The sequence below is a fragment of the Sceloporus occidentalis genome, unplaced genomic scaffold (genome assembly GCF_023333645.1).
Source record: "Sceloporus occidentalis isolate IW3139 unplaced genomic scaffold, rSceOcc1.0.p SCAF_21, whole genome shotgun sequence".
Taxonomy (NCBI): Eukaryota; Metazoa; Chordata; class Lepidosauria; order Squamata; family Phrynosomatidae; genus Sceloporus; species Sceloporus occidentalis.
In genome coordinates, this window is record NW_028317001.1 from 4,262,501 (window position 1) to 4,289,062 (window position 26,562).

At 49.3% G+C, this 26,562-nt stretch overlaps 1 protein-coding gene across 1 annotated transcript; it reads left to right on the forward strand.

Moving 5' to 3' along the window:
- Window positions 1–5,748: 5,748 nt before the first annotated feature.
- PPM1D (protein phosphatase, Mg2+/Mn2+ dependent 1D) lies at window positions 5,749–26,362 on the forward strand. Its single transcript, XM_089484391.1, has 6 exons — window positions 5,749–6,615; window positions 13,519–13,747; window positions 17,855–17,979; window positions 20,483–20,673; window positions 20,880–21,116; window positions 25,045–26,362. The coding sequence occupies exons 1-6, from the start codon at window positions 6,027–6,029 to the stop codon at window positions 25,606–25,608; spliced, it is 1,935 nt and encodes a 644-aa protein (XP_089340517.1). The 5' UTR covers window positions 5,749–6,026; the 3' UTR covers window positions 25,609–26,362.
- Window positions 26,363–26,562: the final 200 nt, after the last annotated feature.

Sequence of the window (26,562 nt, forward strand, 5' to 3'; positions counted from 1 at the left end):
ATAGTAGAAGTAGTACTTTGGTAATACAATTTACTACAAGGTGTGTCCCCCCCCCAAAAGATAGACAGAGATAGATAGATAGATAGTAGAAGTTATACTGTGATAATGCACTATACTACAAGGTGTCCCCACACAAGATAGATAGATAGATAGATAGATAGATAGATAGATAGATAATACAACTTGTGTTGTGGTAATACACTATACTACAAGGTCTCCCCAAAAAAGATAGACAAATAGTACAAGTAGTACTGTGGTATTATAATACAATGAGTCCCTCCAAAAGATATATAGAGAGAGATCAGGTTATACTGTGGTAATAGTACAAGGTGTCCCTCCAAAAGATAGATAGATAGATAGATAGATAGATAGATAGATAATCAAGTTGTACTGTGGTAATACACACACTATAATAGAATTCCTTAAATATCTGTGGCATCAGTACTGTTTCCCAACAGTAAATCTGAAGGTAGTTGGCCTTATGCTAAAATACATCCTTCTCAAAGCTACAGCCCTTATTTTGTTCCTCTTTACCTTTCTCTTTCAGTGCAACCTGACATAGCCTCTGAGGATGTGCTGAGTTTTTTTGCTGTGGCCAGCAATGGAAGGGCAAGCCTTTATCTACAAAAAACAGCCTTCCTGGGTGTCCTCCAAAGAAGTTAATGGAAGTCTTAAAGATCAAGAAGACACTAGGTAGGGAAGTCTACTATGCACTTGACCCTCCATATTTGCTAGGGTTAGGGGCACAGGACCCCCGCGAATGTGAAAAAACCACAAATAACAAAACATAATGGTTTTACCTGAGAGGACACCTCTCTAAAATCTCGTCTAGGTCCTCCGGCGCAACTCTGTGTTCAACGTCCGACAGACACTGACCATAGAACTGCGCTGGAGGAGCTACAAAGGCCTAGTAGAGTGTCCTTTCTAGGGATCTCTAGGTCCTCCAGGGCAACTCTGTGCTCAACGTCCGACAGACACTGACCATAGAACTGATCTGGAGGAGCTACAAAGGCCTAGTAGAGTCTTCTCTCTAGGGATCTCTAGGTCCTCCGGTGCAACTCTGTGGCCAACGTCCGAGAGACACTGACCACAGAACTCACTGGAGGAGCTACACAGGCCTAGTAGAGTATTCTCTCTAGGGATCTCTAGGTCCTCCGGTGCAACTCTGTGGTCAACGTCCGACAGACACTGACCATAGAATTGCACTGGAGGAGCTACAAAGGCCTAGTAGAGTCTTCTCTCTAGGGATCTCTAGGTCCTCCGGTGCAACTCTGTGGTCAACGTCCGACAGACACTGACCATAGAATTGCACTGGAGGAGCTACAAAGGCCTAGTAGAGTCTTCTCTCTAGGAATCTCTAGGTCCTCCGGTGCAACTCTGTGGTCAACGTCCGACAGACACTGACAATAGAATTGCACTGGAGGAGCTACAAAGGCCTAGTAGAGTCTTCTCTCTAGGGATCTCTAGGTCCTCCGGTGCAACTCTGTGTTCAACGTCCGACAGACACTGACAATAGAATTGCACTGGAGGAGCTACAAAGGCCTAGTAGAGTCTTCTCTCTAGGGATCTCTAGGTCCTCCGGTGCAACTCTGTGTTCAACGTCCGACAGACACTGACCATAGAACTGCGCTAGAGGAGCTACAAAGGCCTAGTAGAGTCTTCTCTCTAGGGATCTCTAGGTCCTCCGGTGCAACTCTGTGGTCAACGTCCGACAGACACTGACCATAGAACTGCGCTGGAGGAGCTACAAAGGCCTAGTAGAGTCTTCTCTCTAGGGATCTCTAGGTCCTCCGGTGCAACTCTGTGGTCAACGTCCGACAGACACTGACCATAGAATTGCACTGGAGGAGCTACAAAGGCCTAGTAGAGTCTTCTCTCAAGGGATCTCTAGGTCCTCCGGTGCAACTCTGTGTTCAACGTCCGACAGACACTGACAATAGAATTGCACTGGAGGAGCTACAAAGGCCTAGTAGAGTCTTCTCTCTAGGGATCTCTAGGTCCTCCGGTGCAACTCTGTGGTCAACGTCCGACAGACACTGACCATAGAAGTGTGCTGGAGGAGCTACAAAGGCCTAGTAGAGTCTTCTCTCTAGGGATCTCTAGGTCCTCCGGTGCAACTCTGTGGTCAACGTCCGACAGACACTGACCATAGAATTGCACTGGAGGAGCTACAAAGGCCTAGTAGAGTCTTCTCTCTAGGGATCTCTAGGTCCTCCGGTGCAACTCTGTGTTCAACGTCCGACAGACACTGACCATAGAATTGCACTGGAGGAGCTACAAAGGCCTAGTAGAGTCTTCTCTCTAGGGATCTCTAGGTCCTCCGGTGCAACTCTGTGGTCAACGTCCGACAGACACTGACCATAGAACTGTGCTGGAGGAGCTACAAAGGCCTAGTAGAGTCTTCTCTCTAGGGATCTCTAGGTCCTCCGGTGCAACTCTGTGGTCAACGTCCGACAGACACTGACCATAGAAGTGTGCTGGAGGAGCTACAAAGGCCTAGTAGAGTCTTCTCTCTAGGGATCTCTAGGTCCTCCGGTGCAACTCTGTGGTCAACGTCCGACAGACACTGACCATAGAATTGCACTGGAGGAGCTACAAAGGCCTAGTAGAGTCTTCTCTCTAGGGATCTCTAGGTCCTCCGGTGCAACTCTGTGTTCAATGTCCGACAGACACTGACCATAGAATTGCACTGGAGGAGCTACAAAGGCCTAGTAGAGTCTTCTCTCTAGGGATCTCTAGGTCCTCCGGTGCAACTCTGTGGTCAACGTCCGACAGACACTGACCATAGAACTGTGCTGGAGGAGCTACAAAGGCCTAGTAGAGTCTTCTCTCTAGGGATCTCTAGGTCCTCCGGTGCAACTCTGTGGTCAACGTCCGACAGACACTGACCATAGAACTGTGCTGGAGGAGCTACAAAGGCCTAGTAGAGTCTTCTCTCTAGGGATCTCTAGGTCCTCCGGTGCAACTCTGTGTTCAACGTCCGACAGACACTGACCATAGAACTGCGCTGGAGGAGCTACAACGGCCTAGTAGAGTGTCCTTTCTAGGGATCTCTAGGTCCTCCAGGGCAACTCTGTGGTCAACGTCCGACAGACACTGACCATAGAACTGATCTGGAGGAGCTACAAAGGCCTAGTAGAGTCTTCTCTCTAGGGATCTCTAGGTCCTCCGGTGCAACTCTGTGGCCAACGTCCGAGAGACACTGACCACAGAACTCACTGGAGGAGCTACACAGGCCTAGTAGAGTCTTCTCTCTAGGGATCTCTAGGTCCTCCGGTGCAACTCTGTGGTCAACGTCCAACAGACACTGACCATAGAACTGCGCTGGAGGAGCTACAAAGGCCTAGTAGAGTCTTCTCTCTAGGGATCTCTAGGTCCTCCGGTGCAACTCTGTGGTCAACGTCCGACAGACACTGACCATAGAACTGCGCTGGAGGAGCTACAAAGGCCTAGTAGAGTCTTCTCTCTAGGGATCTCTAGGTCGTCCGGTGCAACTCTGTGGTCAACGTCCGACAGACACTGACCATAGAATTGCACTGGAGGAGCTACAAAGGCCTAGTAGAGTCTTCTCTCTAGGGATCTCTAGGTCCTCCGGTGCAACTCTGTGTTCAACGTCCGACAGACACTGACCATAGAATTGCGCTGGAGGAGCTACAAAGGCCTAGTAGAGTCTTCTCTCTAGGGATCTCTAGGTCCTCCGGTGCAACTCTGTGTTCAACGTCCGACAGACACTGACCATAGAATTGCGCTGGAGGAGCTACAAAGGCCTAGTAGAGTCTTCTCTCTAGGGATCTCTAGGTCCTCCGGTGCAACTCTGTGGTCAATGTCCGACAGACACTGACCATAGAATTGCACTGGAGGAGCTACAAAGGCCTAGTAGAGTCTTCTCTCTAGGAATCTCTAGGTCCTCCGGTGCAACTCTGTGGTCAACGTCCGACAGACACTGACCATAGAATTGCACTGGAGGAGCTACAAAGGCCTAGTAGAGTCTTCTCTCTAGGGATCTCTAGGTCCTCCAGGGCAACTCTGTGGTCAACGTCCGACAGACACCAACCATAGAGTTGCGCTGGAGGAGCTACAAAGGCCTAGTAGAGTATTCTCTCTAGGGATCTCTAGGTCTTTGAATGCAACCTTTAGTTAAAGTTGACCATAGAGTTGCAGAGGAGGACCTAGAATTCCTAGAGAGAACATATTAATCAAAGCCGCAAATATGCAGGGATATGAGTGTCAAACCTTTTTGAGCTGCACTTCCGTTGTTTGTGAACCCAAACCTAGTATCTATGGCCCAAAACGCATGGCAGAAATAACCCAGTTTGAGGCCGCTTTAACTGCCCTGGCTCAGTGCTAGGGAATCCTGGGAACTGTAGTTTTTGTGAGGCATTTAGCCTTAAGTGCCACAGTAAACTACAATTCTCAGGATTTCTTGGCATTAAACCAGGGCAGTTAAAGTGGTCTCAAACTGGGTTATTTCTGCAGTGTGTTTTGGACCATAGTTACAATATTCCACCCACTGGAGGCCTAAAATTGTATTATTGTGGTAAACACATGCATTGTATGGGTTGAAAGATGTTTTTGTGCTATTGTTAAACAAGTATTGTCAAGTAATTGACTTTCCTTAAACTAATTGGCATTAATGGACTCCAATCTGAAATGGAGCAGCCTTGGGAAAAGGATCGATTTCTCCTCAATCGACTCAACTGTCTGGTTTTTTCACATCCTCGAAATCTGAGCTCGATTCGTTTTCCTTGTCGGTCTTCGTTTTCCCTCCTGCGCGCTTCGGACTGGTTTGGCGCATGCGCAGAACGCGGCAGCCTAGGCACGTAAAGGCACGCACGCTGCTTCGATCCTGATTGGTCGGTTTTAGTCCCTTCCTGGCGTGGCTCTGGAGGAATTCTGGGAAGTGTGGCGGAAGAGGCTGGGAATAGTGTCTCTGCAGCAATGGCGGAAAGGGTTTTTTTGCTTGACTTTCTGAGGCAGAGTAAACCAGTTTGACACCGCTTTAACCGCCCAGGCTCAGTGCTGTGGAACTCTGGGACTTGTAGTTTTGTGAGACCTTTAGCCTCCTCCAAGGGATGACCCTACAGCCATTAAAAGTAATGCCAAACTACAATATTGTAGAGGCTGGTGACTCACAAAGACTACAAATCCCAGGGTTCTGTGTCACGAATCCCTATCCATTAAAAGTAATGACAACCTCCCATTGTGTGAGTACTATTGAAGAGGCTAGTGCCTCACAAAGACTACAAATCCCAGGGTTCTATGCGATGGATCTCCATTCCTTAAAAGTAACGCCGAACTATCGTGGAGGTTGGTGCCACACAAAGACTACAAATCCCAGGGTTCCAAGGGATGAATCCACATCCCTTCATAGTACTGCAATGTGTCAATATTGTAGGTAGAGGCTGGTGTCATACAAAGACTACAAATCCCAGGGTTCTGTGCGATGAATCCACCTCCCTTAAAAATAATGCCAAACTCCCATTCTATTGTAAAGGCTAGTGCCACACAAAGACTACAAATCCCAGGGTTCTGTGCAATGAATTCCCATCCCTTAAAAGTAACGCCAAACTATTGTGGAGGTTGGTGCCACACAAAGACTACAAATCCCAGGGTTCTGTGCGACGAACCCACCTCCCTTAGTAACGTCAAACTCCCATTACTTGTATTGTAGAGGCTGGTGCCACACAAAGACTACAAGTCCCAGGGTTCTGTGCGATGAATCCACCTCAAAAATGCCAAACTCCCATTCTATTGTAAAGGCTAGTGCCACACAAAGACTACAAATCCCAGGGTTCTGTGCGGTGAACCCACCTCCCTTAGTAACGCCAAACTCCCATTGTTTCTAGTGTAGAGGCTGGTGCCACACAAAGACTACAAATCCCAGGGTTCCTTGCGGGGGGCGGTGCCTTAAAAGTGACGTCAAGCTCCACAAATGTCAATCCTTCGCGGAGGGGAGGGGGGCAGAGCCAGAGAGAGCGGTCCTGTGTCAATGAATTAAACGAAGCGGGGGAAAGGAAAGGACCCGGATGGTCCGGCGTTCCATTCCATCCCCCTTTGATCCTTTCGAACGTTGGGCTCCCAGCGTTCCGCTTTCGATTGTTCGGACGTTCCGAGGCGCTGGTGCGCCTGCGCAGAACCGAGGAGAAGGCGGCGGAGCAAGAGGAGGTCCGCGGAGCGCCTGCTTTGCTTCCCGATCGAAGTCCGAAAGAGAAGCGGGGGACCCCGATCGGAGGGAAGCCCAGCCCCGTCCCCCCTTTTCCCGCATGGAGGGCCCCTTCTCCCTCGGGGTGAGCCTCTTCTCGGACCAGGGAGGGAGGAAGTACATGGAGGACGTCACCCAGATCCTGGTGGAGCCCGAGGGGGCCCCCGGAGACAGCCCTCCGCCTCCGCCTCCGGCTTCTCCTTCTCCTCCTCCGGCTCCTCGGGGCCCCTCGGTGGCCTTCTTCGCCGTCTGCGACGGACACGGGGGCAGGGAGGCGGCCCACTTCGCCCGCGAGCACCTCTGGGCCTTCATCAAGAAGCAGAAGGGCTTCCGCTCCCAGGAGCCCCGCGCCGTCTGCGCCGCCCTCCGCAAGGGCTTCCTCGCCTGCCACGGAGCCATGTGGAAGAAGCTGCGTGAGTCTGCCTCAGCACTTCCTCCTCCTTTCCTCTTCCCTCTCTTCCTCTTCCCGTCCTCTTCCTCCTGCCTTCCTCCTCTTCTTCCCTCCTCCCTCTTCTTGCCTTCCTCTTTATCCTCTTCCTGCCTTCTTCCTCTTCCTCCTGCTTTCCTCCTCATCTTCTTCCTCCTCTACCTGCCTTTCTTCTCTTCCTCCTGTCTTCCTTCCTTCCCCGTCTTCCTCCTCCACCACCTGCCTTCCTCCTTTTCCTTCTTTCCTTTCTCCTCCTGCCTTCTCTTCCTGCTTTCCTCCTTATCCTCTTCCTGCCTTCCTCCTATCTTCCTCCTCTTCCTGCCTTCCCCTTCCTCCTGTCTTCCTTCCTTCCTTCCTTCCTTCCTTCCTTCCTTCCCCCTGTCTTCCTCTTCCTGCCTTCCTCCTGCCTTCCTCCTCTTCCTGCCTTCCTCCTATCTTCCTCCTCTTCCTGCCTTCCCCTTCCTCCTGTCTTCCTTCCTTCCTTCCTTCCTTCCTTCCTTCCTTCCCCCTGTCTTCCTCTTCCTGCCTTCCTCCTGCCTTCCTCCTCTTCCTGCCTTCCTCCTATCTTCCTCCTCTCCCTGCCTTCCCCTTCCTCCTGTCTTCCTTCCCTCCTTCCTTCCTTCCTTCCCCCTGTCTTCCTCTTCCTGCCTTCCTCCTATCTTCTTCCTCTTCCTGCCTTCCTCCTGCCTTCCTCCTCTTCCTGCCTTCCCCTTCCTCCTGTCTTCCTTCATTCCTTCCTTCCTTCCCCCTGTCTTCCTTTTCCTGCCTTCCTCCTGCCTTCCTCCTCTTCCTGCCTTCCCCTTCCTCCTGTCTTCCTTCATTCCTTCCTTCCCCATCTTCCTCCTCCTCTTCCTGCCTTCCTCCTATCTTCCTCCTCTTCCTGCCTTCCCCTTCCTCCTGTCTTCCTTCCTTCCTTCCTTCCTTCCTTCCTTCCTTCCTTCCTCCAGTCTTCCTCCTCCTCTTCCTGCATTCCTCCTATCTTCCTGCCTTCCCCTTCCTTCCTTCCTTCCTTCCTTAATAATAATAATAATAAATTTTATTTGTATGCCGCCCTTCCTTCGATCAGGGCGGCTCACAACAGTAAAAGCAAACAATTTCAATAAAAATTACAATAAGAATACAATAAAAACATCCAATACACAATCCTACAGTAGAGGAAAAAAATTAAAAAATTAAAAAAGCCCCATGACCCAACCTCTTGGCCACGAAAAGAGGAGGGAGGCCCACAGGATATCTATTTGGGGAATGCCTGTTGAAAAAGGAAGGTTTTTAAGTCCTTCCTAAATTGGGCCAGGGTGGTAGACGAGCGGAGCTCAATGGGCAGCGCATTCCAAAGGGCTGGGGCAGCTGTGGAGAACGTCCTCCGCGAAGTGGAGGCTAACCTAGCCCCAGGCACCTTCAATAGCTGCTGCCCAGTCGATCTGAGGGTGCGAGGCGGAATATACGGGGAGAGGCGGTCCTTTAGGTATCCGGGGCCCAAGCCATTTAGGGCTTTATAGGTAATTACCAACGCCTTATATTGAGCTTGGAAACAGATGGGCAGCCAATGGAGGTCCTTTAAGACCGGTGTTATATGGCTGGTCCTGGGAGCACCAGTGACCAGCCGGGCTGCCATGTTCTGCACCATCTGCAGTTTCCGAGTTTGGTATAAGGGTTGCCCCATGTAGAGTGCGTTGCAGAAGTCCAATCTCGAAGTTACCAGAGCGTGTACAACAGTTTCTAGATCCCTCTGGGCCAGGTATGGGCGCAGCTGGCGAATCAGCCGGAGCTGATAACAGGTGCTCTTGACCGTCGCGTTCACCTGAGCAGTCAGGTGAAGCGACGAATCAAGGAGCACCCCCAGACTGCGCACAGAGTCCTTCACAGGGAGCGTGACCCCGTTCAGGACAGGTGGAACCACCGCCATTCCTGGGCCAGGGGAACCTATCACTAGTACCTCCGTTTTCTCTGGATTCAGCTTGAGTCGGTTTTCCCTCATCCAGCCCATTACTGACTCCAGACAGGCCGCGAGAGGAGAGACGCCATCCCCAGTCACTGCATCAGTCGGAGACATAGAGAAAATGATTTGGGTGTCATCAGCGTACTGATAACCCCGCGCCCCATGTCTCCGGATGATCTCTCCCAGCGGTTTCATGTAAATGTTAAATAGCATGGGAGACAGAATAGCTCCTTGAGGGACCCCAGTTTTAAGGGGCCTCTCATCGGAGCACACGTCTCCCAGCTGCACCATCTGGGACCTCCCAGAGAGGTAGGACCGGAACCACTGGAGCGCAGTGCCCCCGATTCCCACCTCTGCCAGGCGTCCCAGAAGGATACCATGGTCTATGGTATCGAAAGCCGCTGAGATGTCCAAGAGCACCAGCAGGGACACGCTTCCCCCGTCGATGCCCAGACGGAGATCATCGACCAAGGCGACCATGGCCGTCTCAACCCCGTAGCCCGCCCGGAAGCCAGTTTGAAATGGGTCCAGATAATCCGTTTCATCCAAGACCGCCTGAAGCTGGATGGCAACCGCCCTCTCGATCACCTTTCCCAAAAATGGTAGCAGCGAAACTGGCCGGTAATTATTATGTACCAGGGGGTCGAGGGAGGGCTTTTTTAGGATCGGTTTTACGATGGCCAATTTAAGATCCGATGGAAATTGCCCATCCCTCAAAGATGAATTAATTATCCGGCGTAACAATAATGTTACCGCCGGTCCCCCCTGGGCCGCTAACCACGAGGGGCAGGGATCAAGAGAGCAGGTCGTTTTCCGAACACTTCCGAGGATCTTGTCCACATCCTCGGTACTCACCAACTCAAACTGATCCAGTTTAACATAGTCCACGGAGGCTCTGGACGCTTCTACCCTAGGTTCTGCTATAACGTCGGCGTTCAGACTTTCGCTTATACGAGAAGTTTTATCAGCAAAAAAGTCGTTAAATAAGTCACAGCAGGCCTTAGAAGGTTCAAGGATCTGGTTCGGGGTGGGAGGGAGCTGAGTTAGCTCCCTGACCACTCTGAACAACTCTGCCGGACGCGACTCAGCGGACGCAATACGAGCACCATAGAACGAATTCTTTGTTGCTCGTATTGCCTCTCCATAGTCCTTTAATAATTGGTCTAGGAGAGTCTTGTCGTCTAAGCGAAGGTGCTTGCGCCAACGGTACTCTAGCCGTCGCAGAGCTCGCTTCCTTGCCCGGAGATCTTCCGTATACCAGGGCTTACGTTTGGAAGCGGGCCTGAGAGGGCGCTTGGGAGCGATCCCGTGTATAGCCCTAGAAAGACCGGTATTCCAGATACCGGTGAGGGCGTCAACAGAGTCGCCGTCATTTCCAACCGTGAGTCCCTCTAAGGCTTCTTGGAACCTCTCAGGTTCCATCAGCCTTCGAGGGTGGACCATCCTAACAGGTCCACCACCCCCGGGGGGGATCTGGGTAGAGGCCTTGAGTTTCACCTCTACCAGGAAATGATCCGTCCATGACAGGGGGGAAACATTAACTATTTCCGCCCACGGATTCTCCGCCTCCGAACAGAAGACCAAATCAAGAGTATTACCCGCACAATGCGTAGGACCCTGTATCAGCTGGGTCAGGCCCATGGCCGCCATGGTCTCCATGAATTCCCGAGCCACACCGGGTGGAACATAGCTGGCCGTGAGGGAGATGTTGAAGTCGCCCAGGACAAGAAGCCTGGGCGTCTCCAGCATCAGCTCAGCGACCAGCTGTGTCAGCTCGTTAAGGGAGTCCGCTAATGCACGGGGTGGCCGATACACTAACAGAATCCCTAGACTGTCCCTAGCCTTTAGGGTCAGGTAAATACACTCGATATAGGAAGTCTGTTGGATGTGGTTCCTGGAGAGGGACACGGTGTTCCTATGTACCAAGGCCACTCCCCCCCCCCGCCCACCTTCCTTCCCCCTTCCTTCCTCCTCCTCTTCCTGCCTTCCTCCTATCTTCCTGCCTTCCCCTTCCTTCCTTCCTCCTCCTCCTCCTCCTCCTGCCTTCTTTTCCTGCTTTCCTCTTGCCTTCCTCCCTCCTTCCTTCTTGGCCACCCAAGCCTTTCCTTTGTTGGTTGGCCATGGCCTTCCTCTGAGGCTGAGAGAGTGTGACTGGACCACGGTCGCCAAAGGCTTCTTGGGGGCTACAGTACTCAGGAGGAAAGCCCTCTCTGAGTGTCAGCCGCAAAGTGTCATACCACAAAGTTTCGCCCACAAACTGCCTCAGCTGCTTTCATTGTTGTTGTTGTTGTTGTTGTTGTTGTTGTTGTTGTGGGCCTTCAGGTTGTTTCCAGCTCATGGAGGCGCTCAGGAGAAACTATCACAGGGTTTTCTTGCCTAGATTTGTTCAGAGGGGAAGGTTGCCATTGCCTTCCTCTGAGGCTGAGAGAGTGTGACTTGCCCAAAGTCACCCAGTGGGTTTCCATCAGGGCTGAGCAAGGATTTGAACCCTGGTCTCAAGAGTCCTGGCTTTGCTTGTTGTTGTTGTTGTTGTTTTTCCTTGTCTTGGATCCTGATTTATATCGTTGTTGTTCTTTAACCACTCATCCCACCTGTCCCTCCCATCATACTAAAAAGGTTGCCTCCTTTGAAATGTGTGGTCATTCGCAATGACACTAGCAACACTGTCAGTTCTCAAAAGGTTTGGATTTTAGGATTAACCCCGGAACGAAAAATGTAGGGCCCTCTGGTTGTTTGTGGATCACATCTCCCATTGGCGCTCACTAGTCCCCAGTTTTGCAAAGGATGATGGGCGTTGCAGTCTTAACAACATCTGTAGGCTCCTATGTTCCTCACCTACGAGTGCCACATTTCTAGCCCCTACCTCTATGTACCTTTCCTCCTTGCCTTTCCTTGCTTTCGCCTTTCCCCTAACCGGCCTCCTGCCTGCTCTCTGTTCAGAAATTGAGGTCTGGATTGAATTAGTGGGAAGGAGGCCTTTGCATGCAGGCTTTGGATAAAGAATGGGAGCACGGCTGTTGGAGAGAGCCAGCATGGTTTCAGTGTCGCAGGCTAGGGTTTGAGTCCCCGCTTAGCCATGGAACCCATTGGGTGACCATGCGCAGGTCGCACGCTCTCAGCCTCAGGGGACAGCAATGGCAAACCTCCCTGAACAAATCTTGCCAAGGAAACCCTGTGATAGCGTCGCTGTACGCCGGAAGTGACACGAAGGCACGCAACAACAACGGGTTAAGGATCCAGCAGAGCACATTAGGATCAAGGTGTTTGGGTCAGGATAGTCTTCAAGGGGAATGTGGGAAGCTGTTGGCCTCCCAACACACTGCTTTCTGGTGTGGGGTTATTGCTCAGAGGTAGCTCTGAGTTGGGGGTGTCCTCTGCAATGCTCCTTCAGAGAGACCCCTCTTACATTTCTTCTGTGTGGATTCATCTGTAGACACCAAGGGCGTCAGACCTTATACATTTCCCATAAAGGCTCTTTTAGGGCTGAGGTTGGGCCCTGGAGGACATTGTGGGAAATCAATAGGGCCACATTAGATGGGTAAGTTGTCATTTCTGTTTTTGGTGTTGCCAGGAGGGGAGCATTATGTTCTTACAGGGATCGACCGGATGCCTCTGGGAAGCCAACACACAAAGGAACAAACTCAAGAGTGCGCTTTAGAGTGATGCTACCTCTGAACATGGAAACCCACTGGTTAACTTTGACTAGTCACAGACTCTCAGCTTCAGAATACCCCTTGAGAAGGTTGCCTTAGGGTCACCATGAGTCAAAAATGACTTGAACAACAACAAAGCCTCTCTCAGCCTAATGCTCTCCAAAGGCGGTGCCTGGCGCACTCTCAAGTACTACCCATCCCAGCCAGCATGGCAATGGTGGTTAAATATTATGGGCGTTGTACTCCAGTGTTTCCAGGTTGTTCCTCAACATTGAGGAAGGCTGATGTGTTAGAAAGGAATGAAGGACATCTAAACTGGTTGTGCTGCTGGGAGTCTTGGAAAAAACAGGTGCAGGACTGGCGTCAAGAAGAAATCCCACATCCCTCAATGCTTTCCCTCCCACCTGCTTTCCTGCCTGTTCAATTGCTCCTTCTGCAAACTCTAATCTCTGCAAATGGGATTGCCTAGAAGAGATGCACAGCGGGCAAAGGATTGCCAAGCAGTGCATGCCTTGGCATGTTTTCTCAGAGGGAAATCTCAGGGGAGTTCGCTTGGGTGTGCTCCTGGGTGAGCATATATAGGATGGCAGCCTCTTTGCACGATCCTAATTTTAACCCCTTACACGTTCATTTAAAGGTTTCTCAGGCCTGTTACAGACTGCCAAAATAAAGCTGCTTCGGGTCTCTTTGGAGGTATGCTATTTAAATGAAACATGGGTCCGAAGAGTCCGGAGGTCACTCCAAAGCCACACTCCATTCCTAAGCACTGGAGGGCAGCTTTGGTGCAGCTTCCGGATTCTTAGGATGCATGCACCATTTAAACAGCATACCTCCAAAGAGACCCAAAGCAGCTTTATTTTGGCAGTCTGTAACAGGCCTCAGTTTTGTTGATTTGACACTTCCCAGGTTTACAATCTAAACAGACATGGCACACGAGGAAAAGGGGATTATTGGGTAAGGCCAGCAAATGCTGGCAGCTCTTCTCTCCCTCGGAGGCCAGAGCAACGGCAGATGGCATGGAAGGAGGGTCCTCCATCAGTCGCTGGATTCAGGACACGGTGGAGCTGTGCCTGGCTGCTCTTCTCTCCCTCCAAGGCACTGTGGATGGAGGGAAGGTTTTCCCTCGGCTGTTGGGCCTTGCGGTCACGGCGGGGCAAACAATAGCGGGAGTTCCAGGGTTACAATTTTGACAGCTGAGCTTATGGACCCAGCCATGGTTTGGTTTCTGGGGTAATAGATACCTCACAGCTCCTGCCCGAATTAAACTTCGTGTCCCCTTCTCTTTCCCCCTCTGCAGCCGAGTGGCCAAAGACGATGACTGGCCTTCCGAGCACGTCGGGGACGACTGCCAGCGTGGTGATAATCCGGGGCTCAAAGATGTACGTGGCTCACGTCGGAGACTCCGGGGTGGTGCTCGGAGTCCAGGACGACCCCAAAGACGACTTCGTCCGGGCCGTGGAGGTGACGCAGGACCACAAACCTGAACTCCCAAAGGAGAGGCAGCGGATTGAAGGTCTCGGGGGCAGGTACTTATTGCATCATCTTAATGTTTCTTTCCCCCAGATGGGGCTCTTTTCAGAGCGGTTAAAGGACTGGGTCACAGTTCTGGTCTGTGTGTCATAGTCTTGACTCCTCTGACAGGTGTTAGTTCTCCTGGGTTTCACAGAAAGAAAACACTTTCCCATTCTCTCGTCCTGTTTTCTTGCATTGCTGGGGACCCAGCCTTGGCTTACTGTCGCATTATTTCTATAGTGCAGGCGCATCCTCTGTGTAAGTGTGCACTGGAGGATGCTGGAAGTTGTGGTCGAACACAGTAACATTTCCCAATCTCTGGTGTCACTTAGATCTTAGTAAGCTGCTCTGTTGTCTCTCACCACCCCCAGAATCCTCCCCCTCCTCTCCTCTCCTGCCTTTCAGTCGCTGAGCCGCGAGTCTCTTGTGCGTTGCGTTGTTTGCCGATAGTGTTGCGGCTGCCTTCCCAATGCTCCCGAAAGCGTGGGAGCCGTTTTGAGTCACAGAGCCTTGAAAGGGCTGTTAGGGGCCTGTTGTGCAAAAGATGCTGGAGGGGGCGGCAGGCAAAGGCTGGAGCAAGAGCAAGATGTTCATAGCCGTGCCAGGTGACGCAGATGTCCTTCGAGGAGCGCGATTTCTTTTTTTGAAGCCTCGCGTTCAAGATGAGAAATTACGTTCTGCACAGTAACAGAGAGCTGTGCTTTGCTGATCTCTGTCAGCTGTATTTAGAGCAAGATGGGGAGTTTTCCGCCTCCTTCTCCTTCTCCTCTTCATCTTCCTTCTTCCATTCTTCTTCTGCTCCTTCTCCATCCTTCCTCACTCTTTCTTCTTCCTCTTCTTTCTCCTCATCCTTTCTCTTCCCCTCTTCCTTTCACTTTTTCCTTTTCCTTTGTCCTCTTTTTCTTATTCTCCCTCTTCTTCCTTCTCTTCCTCTTCTTCCTCTCCCACCTTCTTTCACCTCCTTCCTACCCTTCCTCATCCTTATCTTCCTCTTTTTCCTGTTCTTTCCCTTCTTCTCCTTATATTCTTCCTCTCCCACCTTCTTTCACCTCCTTCCTACCCTTCCTCATCCTTATCTTCCTCTTTTTCCTGTTCTTTCCCTTCTTCTCCTTATATTCTTCCTCTCCCACCTTCTTTCACCTCCTTCCTACCCTTCCTCATCCTTACCTTCCTCTTTTCCTGTTCTTTCCCTTCTTCTTATCTTCTTCCGCTCCCACCTTCTTTCTCCTCCTTCCTACCCTTCCTCATCCTTATCTTCCTCTTTTTCCTGTTCTTTTTTCTCTTCCTTCTACTCTTTCGCTTCCTCCTCCTCCTCTTCTTCCTCCTCCCCTCCTTCTTCCTCTTCAGTATCCTCCTGTTTCTCTTCTTCTTCATCTTCCTCCTCTTCTATTTCTGCTAAACCCAATGGAAAATGATTGGTTTCTCCTTTGGTCAATAGAGATGGGGTTGCTTGAAAGATAATATGGAGTAGTAGTTAGCGTCCCCGTTTGGGACTTGGGTGCTTGTTCTCTTACCTTCTGAGCCAGGAAATGCACTGGATGACTGTAGACCGGTTCCTCTTTCTCAGCCTGACCTACCTCACAGGGTTATTGCTGTGAGGATGAACTGGAGAAGCGAAATAGACCTCTGTATATTGTTTTGAGCCCGTGGCAGGAATGGTGGCCGTGAATGGAAATGATACATTCACCCTGATGGGGTATGATGACAGAAATGTGGGTTTTATTTATCCTGTTTTCCTGACTGCAGACCCTGAAAGCGCCTTGTAACACTATGGTACCATGCATATTTACCTTGGGTTAGGTGCCATTGAAAACAGCGAGGCTTCCTTCTGAGAAAACACACACATCATTGTGCTGTTGAGGTCTTTAAAAATCAAAACCACTTCGTGAGCATTGCCTAAGAAACCCATATAAAATTCATGGTGTGGCCATAAATCAACAGGCGGCTTGATGGCACATATATGCACACACACAATGCCTTAAAAATATATGTCTCCCTTTACTCTCAAGGCAAAAATATTAAATGAAAGTGGGACCTTTTTTAAAAAGTCATTTACATAAAACCAATTTACCTGATTGCTAAAACAATTTATGTTTAATCTCTGCATGATTCTCTTTGATTCGGGTCTGTAATCTTCCTTTGTGGTTCTCTCCAGAGCTCCATTAAGCTTCAAAATGTGCTTAATGGTTTCCACCCCACTCTGCCCCACTGCCCTTGGCATAAGATGGTGGTGGGGAGTATTAAAAGTAGGCAAGTTGGCACCCATTGTAGAATTGGAAGGACCCACAAGGACCATCTGCTTCAGGGAAAGAACAAGATCCAGGGCATTTCTGGGTCTTTTTAATAAGCCTGGATGCACCCCAAAAGACCTCCAAAGGTGGAGTGTTTGCCAGCCGCCTTTGTACCACTCTTGGGACACAAACCTATGAGTGATGCTTGTTTCGGGGACAGCGTTTGGTATTTGCACACTTAACCCAATTCGCAGGGTGCTAATCTTGTCTATTTTGTCCTCCGATTGTTGTAGGGTTGGATTGATCCATGGGGCACGCAGTTCCCTTTTCCTGGAAGAATAATTACTCATTGGCACCTGCTTGGCATGCGACATATGATTTACCTTCTTGGCTCTCAAACCGGTCTTGCTGCTTAGCATCTCAGAGCAGGTGGTAAACATAGCAAGGTGCAGCTCTTATTCCCATTGAAACCAGTATCTTCATTCCCTTATTGTTCCAGGTAGAACGTCAGATACCTAGATGGTTTTAAAACAAATTGCTGCTGAGAGTACTCTTTGCTTCTGGGGTTTTTGTTTTGTTGGCAAAAGGCCCGGGCATTTTTTTCAGGCTCTGTTAGCACATCGCTGTTGCTCTTATGGCAGATGGCATCTCAGGGGTAACAGGTTTTCCGCTTGGCGCTGCCTTGAAGGGTCGGTTTTTGTGAAGCTGGGATGGAAATCTGTTTGGATAGCAGCACAGGCTGCTGGTGAGCCGGTTGTTGTTGGTTGCGGTTTTTGTCAAGGGAAGAAGGGGAGGCAAAAGCTCTCTGAAAGCTTCAATGAAGTGTGTGTGTGAGAGTGAGAGAGAGGTCAGTTTGCCACACAACATTTTTTGGGCTATTCGTGTATCAAGCTTCCTCCCTTTAGCAATATGCTTTCTATTACACATGCGGAGTTCTCACTTTATTTTAGGGGCAAATCCTTCAGGTTTTAAAGGATCCATACAGACAGGCCAAAAGAAAGCTGCTTTGGGTCACTTTGGGTCCAGAAGCTGTGCCAAAGCCATGCTCCAGTGCTAAGGACTGGAACATGGCTTTGGTGCAGCTTCCGGACTCTTAGGACACATGCATCATTTAAACAGCGTACCTCCAAAGTGACCCAAAGCAGCTTTCTTTTGGCTTGTCTGTACGGGGCCAAAGTTAAGCCAAAAAGTCTTGGTACCGAAGGTTATATTTCAGAGGAAGGAACTGGCAAAACCACCTGTGAGCATTCCTTGCCTAAGAAAACCCTGTTAAATTCATGGGATTGCCATAAATTGACAGGCGACTCGAAGGCACAAACACATGGAGGCGAAAAGGGGAGCAAAACAGGTCTCCCTTTGCCACAGCCACTCTTTGGCTTTGCCCTATTGACAAACTGTCCCAGCTCCTGCCATCTTTCCTTCTTTCTGGGCATCTCCATTTCCTCCCTTCCAGAGTGATGCAACATGATGTTGGGTCATCATCCCAAGGGTCTTAAAAGTGGAAAAGACCACTATGGCTGTGGGACAGATGTCTCTCCATGTTGCAGTGAGGATAAACTCGCACACCGTCACGCATTTTGCCATCCAGAACCGAGATGGGGCATTTCAGATGGGAATATTGAAAACCAGGAGTAAGGAGAATAGAAGGCCCAGTGGCCCAAAAAGCCCCAGTGGCAGTGTGTTTAATAACAGCAACAAACATAACCTTGTGGTCCAGGAACAAAATCCATAAACAGGATTGGGAATTCCTTTCTTGGACCAAGGTGTCCTGTTGCTGAACAATAGTGCTGCGAAACACGGTATTTCTTTTTTAATGGCATCTTTTGTTTTCTCCTCCCTCTCGCTCCTGTTTTGTTCTTTCCTTCCTCCTCCCCTCCCAACCCATTTTAGCGTGATCAACAAATCCGGCGTGAATCGGGTCGTGTGGAAGAGGCCTCGCCTGACCCACAACGGCCCTGTGCGGCGGAGCACCGTGATCGATCAGATTCCATTCCTGGCGGTGGCCCGTGCCCTTGGTAAGCAGACAAAGGCAAGGGATGGAGGTGGAAGAGGGCTAAGCACATTGCAAGAGTCTCTCTTTTTCTCTCTCCTTCCACTCAAGAGATGCCCAGCTTAGGCTCTGAGCCAGTGATGGTGAATCTTTTTGAGGCCGAGTGCCCAAACTGCAACCCAAAAAACCCACTTATTTATTGCAAAGTGTCATGTCCCTATGGCTTTCTAGTAACATACTCTGGTAAACTCTGTGCTGGGACGATGGCACATGTGCCCACAAAGAAGGCCCTGAATGCTACCTCTGGCACACGTGCCATAGGTTCGCCATCACTGCTATGCTCTGACTCTGAACCCCAGGCCTCCCCCACTCCTTCATTGCTTTTGGGGAGAAATTGAAAATGGTCTGTGTTTCCTTTTAGCTTCAGTGTGCAGCCCTTTGGGTGCCCGCCAGTTCAGTTTGGAAAAACCTCAACTGCCTTGAATGTGTTTCTCTTGTGCCTTAGCCAACCAGCGTAAGAGTCGATCCCATCACCTGTGTCCAGATCCTTCCAAATGCAGCTTCTGGGGCTCAGGTGGCCAAAATGCTCTCTGTTTGGGGGGAAATGGCTGGTTGGGGAGCATGCTTCTCAACCCTTTTGCGCAGGAGACATTGCAGTGTGAAGCACTGCGGCCCAAATAGAATCGCAAGTCTCAACTATGGAGGAGACGGATGGAGTCCACAAGTCAGCTCTTAAGTCCATCCCACTGATTCAATGGGACTAGCAATTGGACGCGGGTCTTAAAATATTAATAGCCGGCCATCATTTGGATATAATCCAGATTCAGAAACAGCAATTACCAGCCCTCACCGAAACAAAACAAAGCTTTCAGTAACCATATCAAGAGGGGGTGGGGAACTTTTGCCCCATGGGGTTTCCGAGTGGAAGAAAAGCTGCATCCCCACTCCACATTATATGCTTATCCCTCTCCTCTAGAATAGATTTGCAAATGATCTTCCTCCGGGGTGCCCCATAGTGATGCTGCAGGCCCGCGTTTGTGTCCGCAGGAGATGGTTTTTAAGGGAAGGAGGAAGGGGGCAGCTTGAACCGGCGAGGATGGTTTGGAAATCCCTTGTCAGGAGCGCACCGGGCAAAAAAAAATGGCTTTTCCCCGTCCGTGGGCCTATTGTAAGGAAATGAAAGCCAGATGGACTCTAGCAGATGGTTTGTGTTTTAATTATACATTGCTGAGTTAAGTTAACCCTTGCATCCTCCCTAGTTTGCCATGGCTGCCATTAGGATTGAAAGGGTTGCCCACGAATGGGAGAATTCCCCTTGGTCCTGGTCACAGCATCGCCTTCCCAATGAGTGTGGCGGCAAAGGGGGGTCGATGTCCTCTATGCTTCGTGAATATTTTGTGCTACTTTCCAATATGAGCCTTTTCCTGTCTGTGGCTGTGTGCCTCCAAGGCATTTCCGATTTACGGTGACCCTTTCCTGCGCTTTTCTTCGCAAGGTTTGTTCAGAGGGGGCTTGCCATGACTTTCCTCTGCGGCTATGAGATTGTGACTCCTGTGGCTAGCTAACCGTGCAATATCCCCATCACCGCCGCCACCATTATGGAGAGCCCAAAGTGGCAGAATCCTGGCATCGCTTCTGCCGCATGACCTGTTGTTTGCTTAGATTGGAACTCATCGCCACTTACCTAGGCCACAGTGACCCAGCGGCAGCTGTTTATGTTTCTTGCAAGCCGCTTCTTCTATTAATTGGCGGATGGACAGAGCGGGGCTCTCATATAATCAGGCTTTAAAGAAAATTAATTAGGGTTTTTAATGGAAACGGAGGCTCTTCCCTAGTTTCTCTCTTGTCTGCTTCCGCAGAGGTGAATTGGCTCTTGAACCAGGATGGATAAGAGGATTATTTCCCCCTCCCCTCTTTTGCTGTAGTAGAAAGGAGTAATTGGTTTGAATTGCTCCTTACCGTCTTCCCCAAATGCTCTTGCTTGGATGGACGCTAATGGTGAGATGCTTATTGCGGGCAACAAAGACCTTGGATTGTCTCTGTATTTATTTGTTCAAGTGGGCTTTTCTTTGTGGGGGTTAGGAAATGGAAGGAGGAGGTGGGGATGATGAAACCGAAAGATAGTTTTGAGAAGAGCAGGACAGGCCTGCCTTGATGGATGCTTTGGGATGCAAGGTTGTTTATTATGTAATTACATAAGATCAGAGTTTGGTGAAGTTGTTTTTTTGGACTACAACCCTGAGTTGTCTGGAGGATGGTGAGATGTGTAATACAGAGTGATAACATATCTGAGAAGGCTAAGGACCTTATAAAACCAAGTCCAAGGTTCCAGCAGATGGAGCTACATCACTTACAGTGGTTTCCAACTATACTATTTCTACAGTGTAGATGCACCCCTTGTCCGTTGTCGGTTTCCAGAGTCCTCACCTTGTTGTAATGCTGCATTTGGTAGTGCTGACGTCCACCACCCTTCCTGTAATAAATAAACCTGCCTCTTTGTGTTTTGCCTCGTGCCTTTCCCAATCTAGGGGATCTGTGGAGCTACGACTTCTACAGCGGGGAATTCGTTGTGTCTCCCGAGCCCGACACGAGTGTGCACACGCTAGATCCTCAAAAGCACAAATACATCATCCTGGGGAGCGATGGGCTGTGGAACATGATCCCTCCTCAAGAAGCCATCTCCATGTGTCAGGACCACGAAGAGAAAAAATATTTTATGGTGAGCGTAAGCTTAGTTGAAACTGTAGAAAGAGCATTTGTCTTTTGGGTTTCTTTTTATTTCTATATATCCCAACCGCCCTCCAAATCCAAAGAGCAGTTCAACATGTTTTATTAAAGTTGCGTGTGGCCCAGAGGCCACGTGATTCCTACCCGTGGTGTATAGGATGGTGACTGTGTCCTCTTTTTCTTCCCTTCCCGCCAAAGGGAGAGCACCAACAGTCTCTGGCCAAAATGCTGGTGAACCGAGCCCTGAGCCGCTGGAGGCAGCGCATGCTTCGGGCGGACAACACCAGCGCCATTGTGATCAGCCTCTCTTCAGGTCGGAGCAGCCGCGTGAGCTTGGAAAGCGAGGAGGAGCTGTGCTTCACCTTAGCTGATGGCCCGTCCTATAGCAGCCCCGAAATGTGGGCTCCGTCATGCTGTTCCACTCCACCAGTCAAGGTAAGAGAAGGGGGTAGGGTGCGGATAAGTGTCCAAGTTGCAGTGAGTTGTAACCCAGCACACACAGAAGCTGCATCAGTGGCTCACATTTGGACGGCAGTCACCTTGAAAAGTCTAGAGTGACACAGCTGTGATTAGTTTTGATGACAAGAGTCACTCTGTCCCCACATTTCTGTGATGTAACTTAGCATATACCTTTGGCCTCTGCAGTCAGAGTGGCTGCTGATTTCAACATATGGCTGCGTTGGTTATTTAGGGCTGGTTTGGGAAGGTGGCTGCTTGATTTTGTGCTGGTATTTGCATTATTGACCTATATCTACTTGAACTGAGATAGAGATACAAAGGACACCTTAATGAACAATGGGGAAATGTGTCCATTTTGCATCCGCCCCGTACTTTAAAACTCATGTTCTTTCCATTCCAAATGTAACACTTATAAACAATGACAACAACAAATTGAAACGAAGTTCTCCATTCCCACCTGGTAGATTCAGTAACTACCACTAATGGTGAGGACCAATAGCTGCTACATACCTAGTGCTTTAATGCTACCTCCGTCAATGTGTCTGAGGATGTGCTAAAACAAGCCAGTTAGTGTTACAGGTGCTGCTAGAGTCCCCTTTCTTCTCCTTCCCTTTCCTTTTCCTACCACAACAGACTAAAATGGCGATCCCTTGGAAACTAGTTGAAGCTGAAATTGCATTTATCCCTGCGTGGTTCCCAGTCCAGTTAATAAGGATTTCTGGGTTCCAGTAGTTTGGGAGAAACTATCAATCCTAATTTAGTTTTACTAAAATGGAGGAAATTTGGGGCTCAGCAGGAATAGATTTGTGTGTGTGTGTGTGGTGTGAAATGTGTGGTGTACCAGTGTTGCGCCCAGGTTCTAATCCCCACTGAGCTATGACACTTACTGGTTGTCCTTGGGGTAGGGTTTGTGTTCCTTCCCTCTTCTCTTCTCTTCCTGAGCGACTGGTTCTCAGTGTTGTGAGAATAAAGTGGGAAGGAGGACGGCAACATGTGCTGTCTTGAACTCGCTGGAGGTAAGGCAGTCTATAAATGTAACCAGTAAATAATAAATGAATCATAATTAATCTGTTAAGTTTGGGTAGACAGTCCCTGGATTCATAACTCTTCGTAGGTTTTGGAGCTTGTGTGCATTGCTCTCGACCCATATTAGCCAACGGCAGTGCTCACTTGGGGGCTCACTAATCCAGGTATGCGCACTTCACTGCCCATTGACTAATACGGGTTCGAGCTCCTGCGTTTTTCCCATGCACTAGGGGTGGGGGAACAGAACCAAACATGGGAAGGCCCCACTATATCTCAGGACCCCCTAATAATATCCGATAGCATTAGCATGTACATAAGTTTGGCGTAGTGCTTTCCTGCCCCACTAATTCTCAACACAGACCCATCTGCTGGATCCCAGTAACTCAGGGTTCCCAAAGGTAACACATGGACAGACACATCTTACCCTTTGTGTCTCGATTGGGTATATTTCTAGTGCTTACAGACTCTGGTCTCTCTCTTGGCTGATTTCCTACTCTCAGAGGGGATTGCGATAGCCACAATCTTCATCTAGCCCTCGTCCACGATGTCTGTTCCCATACAGAAGTCACCAGGTTGGAGTAGATGGGGCTAAGTGTACGCTAAGTGTTACGATTTGGTTTGTCTTCTTGAGTAACGTGGTGCTCTCTGTCCTCAACAGAGAACCTGTCTGTCTAGAAGGAGAGGCCAGAGGGGACAAGGCAATACGAGGGGCAGAAGGAGGTGGGGCCTCGGATCGATCAGAGGAACGATCCAGAGGCAGGACACAGAACTTTGGCGCAGAGCAGAATAAATGTAATAGCAACACAGCTCGAGTACCGATGTGCATTTTTTTTTGGTGTGGATGTGTATGTGCGCTGGTGGCTGCATGGGGTTCCTTTCCCACACAAGGAGAGCTTTGGGTATATGGGTGGATGGGGCAGAGGACGTTGGTCTGTTTGGGTCCAGAGAGAGGCTGCTTTCGGAGCAACAGTCTGCTGAGGAGTGAGGGCCTCCTCATGAGCCAGGAGATGGACATAACCAAGACGTAAATCAAAAACTGAAGGTTGCTGAGAAGGTGGCAGAGGATGGCATGGGCGAAGGAGGTACCTCATACTTAAAGATGGTAGTGGGAGTGATTTAAAACATTACAACGCAAAGTCGTGTTCCTTGGACCGGTGTTGGTCCATTAGCCATCAGCTGCCAGTCTCTTCAAGGAACAAAGAAATCCTATCCAATGGGCACATATATGGAACTGATCCCTGGCACATTGGGTAAATAACGTGGCCATTCTCTACATTTTGGGAAGCACTTACCTAGCATCTCAACCAAGAACTCCCAAGTGTGACTCTGACTTTTGCCATGGACACATTCAAGGCTGCAGTTCAATGCACCCTTACCTGGCAACTATACAAAAGCATTGAAATGTAGACGCAAAGTTTAAGCGACAGCCAAAAAGCTAAAAACATTACACGTTAAAAGTAAAAGTGTATTAAAAGCTCTATCCAAATTCTGTATAGAGGTTGTCAGATGTGGGCTTGTTTTATCTGATGGGCTTGAGCTCTACCGATCTATAAGGTGTCTCTTTTGGGACGTGGGCATCTGGAACACACTGGAGTGAGATTTGTTCTTTGGGAAAACAAACCGAATACAGTATTTAAATAGAAAAACGATTCAGGCACTGGTGGCAGAGTAAATGTAGCATGAGCTTTTGTGGACCGCAGCTGCTTCATCCAAGTCGTAAAATGTTACTACAGAATATCAGCTGTACAATAATACATACAGTTGGGGCTGGAACTGTGTTGGAGGGAAATTAAATAAAGAAACTACCAATCGGGATAGTTACTTGATTTGTAATGCCCATTTATGAAACTCTTGCAGGTAACACGAAGCATCCAGGGGCTTGATAAAATGGTTACCAAGTGTAATCAGCTAAGCTTGTTTTCTGCTGCTCCAGAGACTAGGACCTGGAGCAATGGATGCAAGCTCCAGGAAAAGAGATTCCAGCTCAACATTAGGAGGAACTTCTTGACAGCAAGGGCTGTTCGACAGAGGAAGAAACTCCCTCGGAGTGTAGTGGAGTCTCCTTCCTTAGAGGTCTTTAAACAGAGGCTGGATGGCCATCTGTCAATGTGGATGCTTTGATTGAGATTTCCTGCATGGCAGAATGGGGTTGGACTGGATGGCCCTTGCAGTCTCTTCCAACTCTACAATTCTATAGCTTGTTACAGACTGCCAAAATAATGCTGCTTTGGGTCTCTTTAGAGTTATGCTGTTTAAATGATGCATGGGTCCTAAGAGTCCAGAGGTTGCGCCAAATCCACACTCCATTCCTAAGCACTGGAGGGCAGCTTTGGTGCAGCTTCCAGATTCTTCGGATGCATGTATCATTTGAACAGCATACCTCCAAAGAGACCCGAAGCAGCTTTATTTTGGCAGTCTGTAACAGGCCTAAGATTCTAAGATGCTTACCCTGGTTCAAACTGCTAATGATAGAGCAATTCTTTGTCCCTCAGCAATTTCTTGGTCTAGTATTTCTTTGCGACACACAGTGTCTACTTTAAGGTCAGTGATGGAGAGAATCCTAGGATTGTTTCACTGGGTTTTTGCATGTTAAATATGTCCATTTATTCTTCTGTTTCGAGAATGAGAACACATTGAGTGACTTTGAGCATGTCACACGCTTTCAGCCTCGGGAAAGCAGTGGCAATCCTTTGAGCAAATTTGCCAAGCAAACCCCATGATAGGTTCACTTTAGGGTAGGACACAACTTGAAGGCACACCAGGTGTGTCACAATTTGAAGGCACACAATGTGTCCATGAGTTGGACGCAACTTGAAGGCACACGATGTACACAGAATGCGAAAGATAAATGATTATTCCTCTCTCTCTTTTCCACCAGGCTCTGGAAGAGGACTTGTGGCCGCGACTGAGCTCCCCCGAGACCGTCCCTTTATTCACGCGTAGCAGCGCCGTGTTGAGTAAGTCCCCTGAACCACCACCACCCGGCGAGACCACCAAGGGCAGCTTAACGTTGACAGCGACATCTCCCACGGACGCAACCCCACAGGAGGAGACGCCCGGCCGAGCGCTGGGGTCGAGGGTCCGGGAGTCGTGCGGCAGAAGCCCACCTGGCGCTCTCTCCCCTTCCAACTCAGGGAAGGCGGGCGCAGACCCAAAGGCCTTCAAGGTGCCTCCGAGCGACGCCTCGAAGGCGCCGGAGTCGGAGCGGACTCCGACGACGGCGAGCTTTAAACGGACTTTGGAGGAATCCAATTCGGGGCCGGTGGTCAAGAAGCCCAGGCGGGGACTCGCTCGCAGCGTCGGAGCCCAGCCTGAAAGCCTCTCCGCGGCCCCCCAGCACAAAAACCCCAACAAGCTCGCCATGCGCCGCAGCCTTCGAGGACAGAAGAAGCTGGGGAACCCGTTGTTTCAGCAACCCAGGAAAGCCTTGTGCGTTTGCTGAAGGGACGCCCGGCAACTCATCCCACTCCTAGTCAATGTTTTTGTGACGTTTCGGTGCAGAGCCTTCGAAACTGCGACGGTGATTTTTTTCTCTCGTTCGCTTTTTAATTTCGTTCATTTTTTAAAAAAGGTAGAAATCTCCTTTTTTTATTTGGTATACGGACAGCTTTATCCCAAATCCTTGTAGTCGCTTGTAATACAACTGTGGGTTTTTTGTAGACGTCGGTTAGGATATCACGAAGAGTTTGTTGTAAAAAGAAACCCAGAAAAGTGTGTAAATTTATATCCCTTTCATACAAATGTAGTCTCCCCACCCACTTTTTCCTTACATAATTGTTACAAACAGGGCTAAAACAACAACAACGACAACACACTTTCGTTTGGGACAGTGCGTTTGCGTTTGCGTGTGTGTTTGTGTGTATGTGTGTGTGAGAGAGAGATATGAGATGAGATGCGAGGAAGCGACCGATTTAGTACAAAGTCATTAATTTGTATAAATTCCATTTGATGACTTTCACGACTTTTTAACGCAAGTAAATTATTAAACAGAATGGGAGATGATGTATTTTCGTAGTACTTAACAACGTTCTGCTTGGAGTGTTGCCCTCATATTAGAGTATATGACGACTAGGTCTATTTTACTCCCTTTTAGATTTCTGTATCCAGAGATGAAATGTACTCCGAAGCGATGTCAAGCCTTCGCCCAGCTAAATGCTGGTTTCTGTATTTTAATTAAAAATACTATGCAGTAATAAGGATCGTGGTTGTATTTATCTTTTTGCCACCATTTGGTAACTCGAAGGGCCGATATTGTGTCTCCGTCAATCCTTGGGAGCATTAAAATAAAAGTTGTGACACCTTTGGAAATGCTACACATTCCTTTATATAATGTTCCATGTTCTTAATGTTTTAAGTCTCGGTCCTTCCTCGCTTCAGTCCCTTGGCTGTGTTGTTT